This window comes from Lotus japonicus, chromosome 1 (assembly GCF_012489685.1).
Source record: "Lotus japonicus ecotype B-129 chromosome 1, LjGifu_v1.2".
Lineage (NCBI taxonomy): Eukaryota > Viridiplantae > Streptophyta > Magnoliopsida > Fabales > Fabaceae > Lotus > Lotus japonicus.
In genome coordinates, this window is record NC_080041.1 from 96,937,197 (window position 1) to 96,949,171 (window position 11,975).

General features: G+C 35.7%; 1 protein-coding gene across 2 annotated transcripts; it reads right to left on the bottom strand.

Moving 5' to 3' along the window:
- Positions 1–780: 780 nt before the first annotated feature.
- LOC130728153 (uncharacterized) lies at positions 781–7,967 on the bottom strand. 2 transcript variants are annotated; one of them, XM_057579521.1, is made up of 8 exons: positions 7,564–7,967; positions 6,962–7,395; positions 5,333–5,447; positions 3,720–4,394; positions 2,810–2,887; positions 2,093–2,206; positions 1,823–1,907; positions 781–1,240 (listed from the first exon to the last, which is right to left on the bottom strand). In XM_057579521.1, the coding sequence occupies exons 1-8, from the start codon at positions 7,888–7,890 to the stop codon at positions 1,152–1,154; spliced, it is 1,917 nt and encodes a 638-aa protein (XP_057435504.1). In that variant the 5' UTR covers positions 7,891–7,967; the 3' UTR covers positions 781–1,151. The 2 variants fall into 2 exon arrangements, with proteins under 2 accessions (XP_057435504.1, XP_057435503.1); XM_057579520.1 differs by lacking the exon at positions 781–1,240 and having other exon boundaries at positions 1,281–1,907; positions 7,564–7,965.
- Positions 7,968–11,975: the final 4,008 nt, after the last annotated feature.

An 11,975-nucleotide genomic window follows, 5' to 3' on the forward strand; every position in this document is an offset into this window, starting at 1 on the left:
GTACGAAATTGAAAGCAGGACATCACTTTCTACCAAGCCACTCTTTTAGCTCCAATTTTTACAAAGATCAAGCTAGAGATCTACAGAGTGAAGGCTTAACCCAACTCCTTAATAGTCATATTTTCCGAGGGGTTATATAAAGAAGTCTCGAAGAAATTAAGTTTGATAATGAGTTCTTACATTGCATATTTCCCACGAGCTACTAAGTATTTATTGTAAAACTTTGTTATATTTCGATCTTAAACCCTTAGCCAAAACACAAGAGTTCTTAGAGCTCACAACTTCTTCTATCATCTCTTAGGGAGAACTTAAAGTATAAAACTTCTTTACACAAAGATTGTTGAGCCTGAAGAGGCTTGGAAGAAAAAAAAACTTATGAAGGAAAAGTTATTAGTTCAATTGCAAAAAGTTTTAAAAATAATTCAACTCCTTCCCTTTTTGTGTTACTTTGATTTATTTCATTCGTTACCATGGATGGTATGTCTAAGACTCAAGAAGTTGATTCCTCATACATGACAAATAACTTCCGCCTTTCTCCTCTTGAGATTGAAGCACCTTAAGTCCTAAACCACTTTTTGAATTCTGCGTGAACACTTCAATGACGTGCGCTATGTTCAAATCAAATATCAAACATAACCGAAAATTAGTTGAACATAACACATTGAATTGATTCAACCCATAATCATTGGATTATTTGGTTATGATAAGTAAAAAGATACAATATTAATTTTTTTTTTCTATTTTCACATCTTACTACTTTAGATTTATCGCTATGCAAACTGCAAACTAAAACACCATTCATTCATAACATTCAACACTTACATTTCGATTTCCATTAGTGTCATTTAGATTTTTCTCTCCTTCACGTTATGGAGTAAAGTCACAATGGCCGGTGGACTTGCAAATTTTCATATGAATTGGTTATTAACTACAGTTTCAAGGTTACTAACTTAATTAAGTTTTAGTGTTAAGTGAATTGATGAAAAAGATTTTAAATAATTGACGTTTCTTTCACTCCTGGTCCAATCACTTGTGGATGAAGTTATAAAGTTCACCAGCCATAACCTTTGTTCAACCAGTGTTCTGTTATTCTTGATGGGATCACGAACAAGCCCTGTACAAGTTTACAAGGGAAGAAATTTCCCTTGCCCTTACTTGTGAAAAGCATGCCTAGAAGCTCTAAATTTGAAACCTTTATTTATTACGGTGACGGCCATGGCGCACAAAAAAATTATGGTAGCTGCAACAAGAGAAGAGGGAATGAGATCGGTAACCAGAGATGAGAGCAAAAAGGGAGTATACTTTAACTCAAATTCCCATGCTGGGAAAAATACAAGAAAATGATCCAAGATCAATGTCGTGCGCGCTAGTGTCATTGGCTATATTTTCATGTTTGGCAAAGCACAAAGTGAAGGCAGCATATATCATTATAATTTCTAGCTGCATCAATGTTGGAATGGAAAAACACACTTTTTCCTTCAAAAATCTCATGTTATTCACCACTGAGCCCTTCCAACATGGCTATTTCTCTCCCTTTTCTCTCTACCTTTACCCAACCTAGATTACTTTACCAAGAAAATATATCCACTGCAATCTTGACTTGCACCAAAAACAATTTAGTAAATAAAATATATGAGACATTGTCATCCATCTTCTAGGATCTCCCTGTGTACATGCATGCATGATGTGCTACAGTATTTGTAGTTATACCGGTGGAATGGAACTTTACCGGCAAGCGATGAATTACAACAGGAACAGTAAATGTCACCGGCTAATCCACTTTTAGGCTCTGAAATAGTAGGTGCAGTGGTTGCGCTATTACCTTGAATTTTGAGGGCAGCCATTCTTCTTTCTGCAGCAGCTGCTCTTTTTTCTCTTTCTTCAGCCTGCGCTCTTCTTATTTCTTCCTGTTCAAGATAAAAACAGGAACAATAAAAAATAAAATGTTCAATAGTTCATTTATAATTAACAGTAGAGGTAAATACTCAGATGGAAGAGTTATGAAAACACGTAGCTTGATTTAAGCACGGGAAAATTGCAAAAGACGTGATCTTTTTTAGATTTTAAGCCAGCAAAAGTTTCAGTATCAAACCTCTTTCGATAATTTCACCCCACTTTGCAGTTGAGATTGTCCCTTAATTGATGATGGACCAGTCAATTGATGGTCTACACTTTTGGAATCATTCTTATGCAAGGCAGCTTCAGCCTGAACACCGCATTCACGATTCCTCAGAACAATGATTTTCAACAACAACAATGAAGATCGATGGATTAAATAGTAGAGACACATGCGATGTGGAACACAAAATGTGGCAAATTAAAGCCTTACATTAAAAATTCTTTAGAAAATCTATAGCTGGCAAAGGTATTGGCCTCAAACAGGAAGCACAAGCAATGGAGCCAAGAATAATAATCGAACGTGAAAATCGGTTAAGTGAAAGAGTCCATTTCATTTTCATAATTCACCAGAAAGCTCATTTGTTCATGCGCCCTTGTGCAAGACTCAAGCACAAGTTAATTGTGTAATGTTTGGTAGCCAAAGGTAGAAAGGAAGACAGGAAGTTTTTGAAAGAGAAGGGACCATTATCACTCTAGTTGACTATTTCAAAACTATCAAGACAACTCTAAAATCTTGAAGGTATACCCTAATAAATTGAAGTCAACAATGATTGAAGACTGTATATGTCAAAGATATGACACTGTCAATAGAATTCATTTTATTGACAGAGGCAAAATGCTATCAAAAATAAGTGCTAAAAAGCTAATGCAAGGTCAGCATATTACAGACACTTAAATTATAAAATAGTACCTGAGCTTTCTTTTCTTTTGCTTTACGCAATTTCTTTAATTCTTTTGCTCTAGCTTTTCTCTTAGCATCTTTTTCTGCCTGTACAAGCACAAAAGGAAGTAATGATTACTCAGTCATAGAAGTTCTTAGATTTGATTAACAAAATAAAACTTTAAATTCAAATAGAGAACATTGGATATTAGAAGCAATTAATGAAAAAAAAAACCTCCTTGAAAGCTAAAAGCCTAAAATACTTCAATAAACAAGATATGGAGTGAATAAAGGACCAGGATACAGTTAAAAGTAGTTATATTTAACAAATTCATGCCAAAAAAGCCATTAAGATTTTGTCATCAAAACTTGAGATGAAGTAGTAGAGACTAGAGGCAGAACATTTATCTCTGACTACGAGAAGGCCAGGTTGCAAACAAATTTTATTTAAAGCTTGGATATGCCTTGTTTCAATTAGTCAGTTCAGCCATCAAACATGCCATTTATGAGGCAAATCTAGCACAATAGAACAAACTCATAAAATTCCAGACTTTATTTATGTGTTGTTTTAAACTTATTGTTGAACAGTACATATTAGATAACATCCTTCCTAGACATATATGTACAAAATAATTTCAGATGGCCCTGCCTAAAAAAGAATGATAAACAATATCCCTTAGCCACAGTGTTGCTAGCTATATATACACATCAAGGCACATATGCAACATTTGACAACAGAAATGGATTTTTCCTAACAACGTTCCCTGATATGAAGGACACATTTCAACCAGTCACACTTATTCCCAAGCTTACTTTTACAACCAATAAATTTATCAGTAAATTATCAAAAATTAAGAGAAAACGAGATGGAGAATAAAAAACGTTGCCATTTAATTTTAAATCTGAATTCAAAACTTATTCCAACAAGTATCAGAATCACCTGCTTAGCAGCTTGCGATTCTTCCATTTCTTTGGTCAATGCACTAGGCACTTTTGCAGCATGCCAATCCCATTTGTCAAGATTTGACGCCATAAACCTTCTGAAAGTATTCCTGACTTCCTTGTCTTGTGCCAACATATACGGGGTTCGTCCCCTCTCATCTTTGATGCAAGGATCCAAGCCCTGTTCCAGGAGTTCCATAACCTTTTGAGTGTCGGTGGATTTTGCAGCTTCATGTAACGGAGTTGATTTACCAGGAAGCTCATTCTCACTTTCTTCATTACTTGAAAAACGTAGTTCATCATTTGGTTTACTTGAACAAGCTTCAGCTTTATCTTTGTCATCCAACACAGCCATGTCCCCTTTGCTGGAGGATTGGCTGCTATTTGTTTCAGCTATGTGAATTGGTACCAAGTCATCTTGGTTGCTTTGTAAAATCTCATTCTCATCTGCTTCATAGGATACTTGCATCAAGTGGCTATATACACGTTTTGCTTCCTTTAAAGTTGGCCTCCTAACATTCAAAGCAATATTTCTAATAGGACATTGCGGATTGGTAAAATAAGATCTTTCTCCATCATAAAACAGTTGACGACTACTTGAAGGTGCGTGTATTAAAATGCAACTAGAAGCGTCAAAATAAGGTCTCCAAGCAGCAAGCAGTTCATGAACTTCCTAAAACATTGGTATGCCAATAATCAGTCCCAATTCAAATGCTGTTGCACACAAATGAATATGCACCCAAACACTAATACAAGGGTAACAAACAACAAGCAGTGTTTTTTGCATAGCCATGCATGTTTGAGAATAAGTGTCTGTTAGTAAAATTAGAAGAAAAATCACTAAAACAGTCAATTTGTCAAAATTTGAGACCAATAGGGCTAATTATCACATTTATATTACTACCTAAAATAAGAATTCATAAATAATCACAGATGACATTAGGAGTTCTAAAATCTTGACACATCAAGCTATTGTTGTTACTTCAACTATAAATAATTTTGAGTAGGCATTTTGTACTTTATGAGGAGAAAATCTTAATGCAGTTTAAGTTAAACATATTATATACCTTTTTCAATATAGTAAATTGTTAGGATATGGGAGGAGGGGAAATTAGTTAGAGACTGTTATAGCAGTTAGTTAGCAGGAGGGGACTAGTTAGATAAATAAGCTGGAGACTAGGACCATTAATTATTTCTTTCAGGAAACAGAGCAGTGGCTCAGTTGTAAGGGAAACCCCTTGGAGGAATAGATTTTTTAATTCTGATTGTTGGTTCGTAACAGAAACAGCAAACTAACAAATTATATTGCCCTCGTCCAATAAATTAAAAAGAGAAATTCAGTAGTTTTCAAAAATTACCGTACTTTACTAATTTCAAGTAATTATAGGTCCATACACACAAGTTTCCACTTCCACATCTCGAAATGAAATAATAAAGCATAGTACCATTGACCATATCTTAGATTTATTAAACCAGTATATAACTAGCTCCAATTCCACAATGCATAATAATTTATAAATAGGCTTACTCTTAGTTAATTTCAGAATAACAAAGTGCAAAACAATAGGTTAACAACTGGCAAGAAAAGTGATATAGATTTGAGTAGAACACCTTCTTTAGAGCAAGTTCATTATAACGACGAAGTGAAGCCCCAGCAGAATGTGCAAGCCTGCCAGAAGCATCTTTAGATGATTGCTTTTTCCCTGCCTTGGCCCTTACAACATATCTGTATGAGAATCATAAGAGTTTAAGAACAAATTTTAAAATGTCATGTACAATTTTCAAATAGAACTAGCAATAATAAAGATGGATAACAAAATAGCAATACATACATATTTGGTCAATAATTATGAAGCGCAATATAGGTCATTGCTGTCTTGGGAACAGTAAAAAGGGGAAGGAAAGAAACTGCTGAAAGAGTGAAAAGGTTATACATATTTGTTTTTATTCTTGTTAGATTATATGAAGAATAATATCAATATAGCATCTAAGAATGTTTTACAGTATATTAGGTGACATCTTAGAATTGGTTTGCATAGTTCCTTATATTTTATTAATTATTTCCTTATTAAATTATAATTAAGTACAAGTATAAATAAAAATTAGTATTTTGTCTTTTGTAACAATCGACATATCATCTCATATCATGTCAAATATTAATTTTGGAGTATTTAGTCTTTGTTCTCTCCTTTCCCTCACTCTATACATAAAGCACTAGAACTCTAATATCAACAATTCTGATAAATATTATTGGCATAAATCATTAACCACTGCCATTGTTGTCGTTGTTATAATCACATAACGGATAACTAAAATGTCAATTTAAAAAAATCGTACAATTGTTTCAAAGTTATATGAGATATAATCCCCAGGGTTTGTCTCCGTGAAGAAAAACAATATTGAAAGGAAAGGTGTTCTCAACATTGTATTTATTCTCAGAAAGTAAAGATAGATGAGTTAAGCATTAAGAACTAATTCTAAATCTAGAGGAAAATCAAATAAGTCAACAGCATAAATATATAATTGAGCATTAAATCTGTGTCAAACTCCCATTTGATAAATGAATGACTTAAGACGAAGCAGAAAGTCCCACATGAGTTGTTACAGCAGAACCACACTGCTTTCAAGTGTTCACTGTCCCCAGAGAAATAAGCTTTACAAAATTGGCTTACAACATCATTGCATAAAGTTGCAAAATCATTGAGTTTTGACAAATGAAAAATGAATGGCTGTGTAAAACGCCCATTTGATTTATGAATGACTTAAGATGACGCAGAAAGTCCTAAGTAGTTCTTAGGAGAATAAAACTGCTTTTATTGTCCCCGGAGAAATCAGCTTTACAAAATCAGCTTGCAACATCATTACATAACAGGCAAGAGCATTGATCTTTAATAGTGTTACTAGTTACTGCGGGGCTCATTGGCTCAAGCCTCACTCACCCATGTAAAAGAAAACACACATACAATAGCAACAATTTATCCCGACACAAGACTTCCGAAGGACTGGACCTCAAACAGAAAACCACTGACAATCATGCATGCTTCACTGATGATATTTCAATATCAGTCTTCCAGCATGATTGAATGACGTATGCATTATGCACACATTGCTAATCTGCAGCCCAAAGCCCCAAACAGTCTTCCTAAATGAAATTTCAATCGTATCCATTTTTTTATACAATACATCTTAGAAAGTAGAACTATTATGTTTGATGATTACTAACAAGAAGCATATTCTAACCTGTGAAAAGTCTTGTGAGCCACAACCACATCACCATCAAAGACACACCCGGCAAAGTGCCCGCCCGACGCAAGCAGAACGATTCTCAAACGAGTATTATCCCTGGGCTCAATAGTCAGAGATTTCAGCTTCTCAAACACGTCTTTCTCCACTTCTTCACTCCCATACAACACACTATCAGTCACATTCATAATCAAGCCCTTCCAGACCGAAACTCTCTGCCCTGACTGAAGACGGATGAACAGCTTCTGTTTAAAGCTTTGACCATATTTATCAAGCACTTGATTTTGACTATGAGACTCATTTTCACTGTCATCATCATCACTCTCTGATCCAGATATACTAGACACATCATAGTCTTTAACAAATTCAGATGTCAGCACCTCAAAATCTTCTTCCTTCACAATACTCTTCCCAGCAATTGTCAGCTTCACCTATCATCAATACAAGTAACAACCCCATTACATAAGCTCAATAAGAACCACTCGCATTCAATTTTATTTTCAATACAGAAAACAATCAAAACATGAACATATCAAGCTCACAATATAGAGGACCAATTTGGTAGTGAAATTTGAAAATTAGGGTTTATTGAATCTAACATTGAATCGATGAATGTCGGATTTGAAGTGGGAACGCTGGTCTTGAAGGGAATCGAATTGCGCCTTGCAGGTATTGCAGGTCCACCTAGGCACCGAAACGGCGGCGTTTTGAGGGGCATCGTCCAAAACGACGTCGTCCGATGATGGTTCGAGGGTTTTGAGCCTTCTGTGGCGGTGGTGGTGCTCGGAAATGGGTGCGTGAGGAGAAGGGAGAAGGAGGCAAGAGTCGAAGAAGTTCGGTTGAACCTCGAAGATGGAACGGTGTCGTTTCTCCTGAGACGACGTCGTTGTAGAAGACCTTGATGCGGGAAGAAGATTAGCCGCCATAGCCAAAGAGGTGTTTCACGAAGGACTCACGAGAGTGTGGAGTTCAATTTTGAGTATCTCATCACGAAAACGTTGAAAGGGACGGGGTTAAAAAAGTAAATAAACCCGATTTTCTTACCGGGCCGAGCCATCTGGGCTTAGCCCATAACAAGGCAAAATAATTTATCCAGCCGTTTGATATATAATGTTGAGGTTCTGGTGAAATCTGCATAGCATATCACATATCATACTCTAAACAAAGGTGATTAATAAACCACGCGACAAAAGTGATTCATAAACCATGCTATAGTGTTAACCACTCTCAAACCTATGTTTTATGACGGTTTTAGAATGCCACAAAATGTGTTTTATTAAGATTTTCGCTTTGTGACAGTCTAAAATCGTCAAAATAAGTGTTATGATACATTTTTCCCCTTGATATGTTTATAATGGCTTGTACACATGCCTGCCACTTATTTGTGGTTATGAAAAAGTGATGAAGACATTCTAATGAACCGCTTAAACAATGTCAAAGACGAGCTCCACTTCAAATTTTTTACTCTCTTAATTTTCCTCTTTTTTGGATTATTGCATTTTCCTAACTTTGAGTTTGATTCAAAAGGCTTGATCATAAGTGGTCAACTAAAGCAGCCCAATTATCTAGAGAGATGAAGTACACTATGTGGCTGACGAAGTTAAGAAGGAGAATGGGAAGGGGCGAATGTGCAATGATTATAATGATTTGAACAAAGCTTGTCCTAAGTAGATTCTTATCCCTTTCCAAATATAGACAAATGAGTTATGAGAGGATGGAGCCTCGCGACATAGCATGTTAAGTCTAATTGACGCTTATTCAAGTTACAATCATATTTGCATAAGAGAAAATTGCCTTCATGAAAGACCAAGCAAATTATTGTTACATAACGATGCCCTTCGGGTTGAAGAACGCTATAACAACTTATCAAAAGTTAATGAACAAGGTGTTCAACCAATAGATATAGTGAAACAATGATGTATACATAGATGATGTGATTGTCAAATCGACAGAAGCTGGAGAGCATAGTCGTGACTTGGGGGAGATGTTTGGCAAGATCAGAAGCACAACAAGTCGCATAATCTCGACAAATGTTATTTTCAGCATTCAAAATGGAAAACTCTTAGGACTTATGGTCACATCTAGGGGCATTGAAGCTAATCTAGATAAATTTAAGGCGATCGCGGACATGAAGAGCCCCACCACCATCAAGGGCGTGTAGAGATTAACATGAAGGTTGTGATCTATATGAACGCATCAGAACCTAAGTTACATTTGCATAAATAACTTTCATGTAAATAATTATGTGTTCATATTTTTAATAGCAATGTATACCCGTGCCGATGCACGGGGGTATATTTCCGAGTATATAATAAATTGATTTTAATATATAGAATTATTTATTTTGTATAAATGAAAAATAAATATAAATATATTTTTTTTATTTGATTAATTTGTTTATGATATAATAATATAATAAATTGTATGATTTTTGTTTTTTTCTTTTATTTTCGTTTTTCCTATCTCCAAATAAGTCTACTGTAAGACCCAAGTTTTAAAGTTTAGAATAACTGAGTAAAATTCCTATTCACGATTAGGTTTGATGTATCGTGAAGGAAAACCTGAACAAGTGTTTATTGAATGGAATAAATCTATGAAGGAGAAAGTTCAGGAAAAGGCTAAGGATTGTATCAAAGTCGATAAAAGTTATAGCACGATTAGTATTCGCTTAAACTTAGGGCGAAAACGTTAGTAAACGACTAATTTGCACTTAAAGACACGATGGAAACTAATTCCAAAAATCTTCAGAGAAATGTTAGAACTTCTCTTAATCCTTCCAAGATAAGCGTTTCGATACGAAACCCTGGAATGTACGAACGTCTGATTCTAATTCTCGGAGGTTTGCCGAAACTAAATCACTGATAGTTCAAGAAACCTAAAATCAACCGACGATGAAGACTTTTTTCTATTCGGAGCTTCAAATGAAGATTCCACACGCGTACACCTATTTCTCTTGATGTTTCTAATCTTTCTTCAGAACGAAGTTTTCTCATCCGACATCAACTGCAAAAAGTAGTTTTTCGGGTAAAATCGATTTACACCGACTTTGGATCGTTTGATTTAATTCCAAGAAACCTGTTTTGAGTTCTGAAATTCTGTCGCAAGAACCTATCTTAGAATTCACAGAGGAATGCGCAGGAAAAATCGGAATCGCGAAATTTTCATTTTTCCGCATTTTCCAAAACCTATAAATAGCAAGAAAATGAAAAGAAAAAAAAAACAAAAAAAAAAACATCACAACACACACACGGCCGTGGGCTTTCAAGGAGGAAGGAGGAGAAGTGATTTTGCCGATTCTTGCCTGATCGTCCCACAGTTCGTTGCTACGCGTAGGCCTCGAGGTACTGATGCTTTTCCCTACCTCTGATCGTAAATTTTGTCGTTTTTCTCTATGTTTTTCTGTGCTCAAAGTTTTGAGCTTTTTTTTTGTAAAACTGTCCAAATAACTTGATTTCTCTGTCTAAACTTATTCCCTGCGTGCCCCTGAGCATGTTTAGCGGATTACATTTCGCCGAATCTCGTTGAATCGCCGCCGAACTCCAATTCTGCTCAAAATACCCATTTCTGACAAAGGTTCCGCTTTTTGAGTCAAAAACTCTCGACTGAGCTTAGCGTTAGTAGGATTAGTCGTCATAATCGTCGTTGGTGTCGACCCCATCTAATTTGTTTTTCGAAATTCTGATTTTGAGTTTCTGAGCTAAAAATATTGACCAAAATACCCCTGCGACAGTTTTCGATCCGATAATTTTTCTGAGAGTTTCCCTGGCCTAGATATCGCCTAAGAATACCTAGGAATCGATTTAGATCGAAGAAAAAGTTCGGAAACCCTACTTTTGAGAGTGGCCGAAACCTATTTGTTAGGGTACCGTGTCCAAAAATAAATTTCGGGTCTCTATGACCTGAGTCATTGCGTAGATCTTTCGATTGTCGAAATTTTGGCTCCGGTTTCGTGTCATTCCGAGTTCTGTAGCTCGTTTTAGCGAACGAAGTCTTCATTGTCAATTCGTGCCTAAATAGGAACTCTGAAGCTTTAAAAGCGTTATTTACGATTTCGATTAGTATTATTAGATCGTGTTGCTACCGGTGAGGCTTGTGTTGATGATTGTGTTTCCTTGTTTTAGGTTCACAACTTCCATGCCCAACTTCTACTCACGAAGGTAAGGGTAACTCAGTTTTAGCGCGTTTTTGAGTCTTGCCTGCTTTTATCGCACTGCCTGCGTTTGAGATGAAGATGTTTATATTGATTGGCATTGGATTATGATTATTATGCTGAATTGGGAAAATGTTTTATGAAGGCTTCGACCGAGTGAACTTATTGAGACGTGTGTCTCCGTTTTCTGAGAGGCTTCGGCCGTTTACTGGTTTCTGTCATTGAACTGAGTTGGTATGCAATTGAGTTGAGTTATGTTGCTAGGTTGTTTACCATGCTAGGTAATTAAATTTGGATAGCATGATTTTCTCTTTTATATATGGTAATTGCATGGAGTTAACCCTTTCTGTTTACTATTTGTTGTTTGGGCGCTTAACGCTATTAGGCGATGAAGAGCCTTCTGGCGATGCTTAGCCATGCGGGGATGGAGAAGGGATGGTAACCGGCGGAGCAAGGATGGAAGAAGCTGTATAGTTTCCTCTTAGTAGTTTATGCTTTAAGTCTGCTTCGTTATCTGAAAACTCTGTTACTAAAACCCTGTTTTCGCCACTGATTAAGTGTGCGTACTTATTTTGGAAACTTGCTTATGATATTGTAAGACATTATTATTATATGTCGGGGCGGGTTGTTTAATTAAGACTATGCTATATATTAAACTGTGTTTAGTTGTTTGAAAAGGAAAAAAAATATCGTGTTTTCTTAGGATTACGAAATAGTCCTTAGACTTTGTTAGGTGACTAACTCCTCAGTTGAGAAATTGGGGCGTTACATCTACAAAATTTATAACTTATAAAATTTGATAGAAAATATATATTACATATTAAATTACATTTTTTTTACACTATATCATTGTGATTTCCT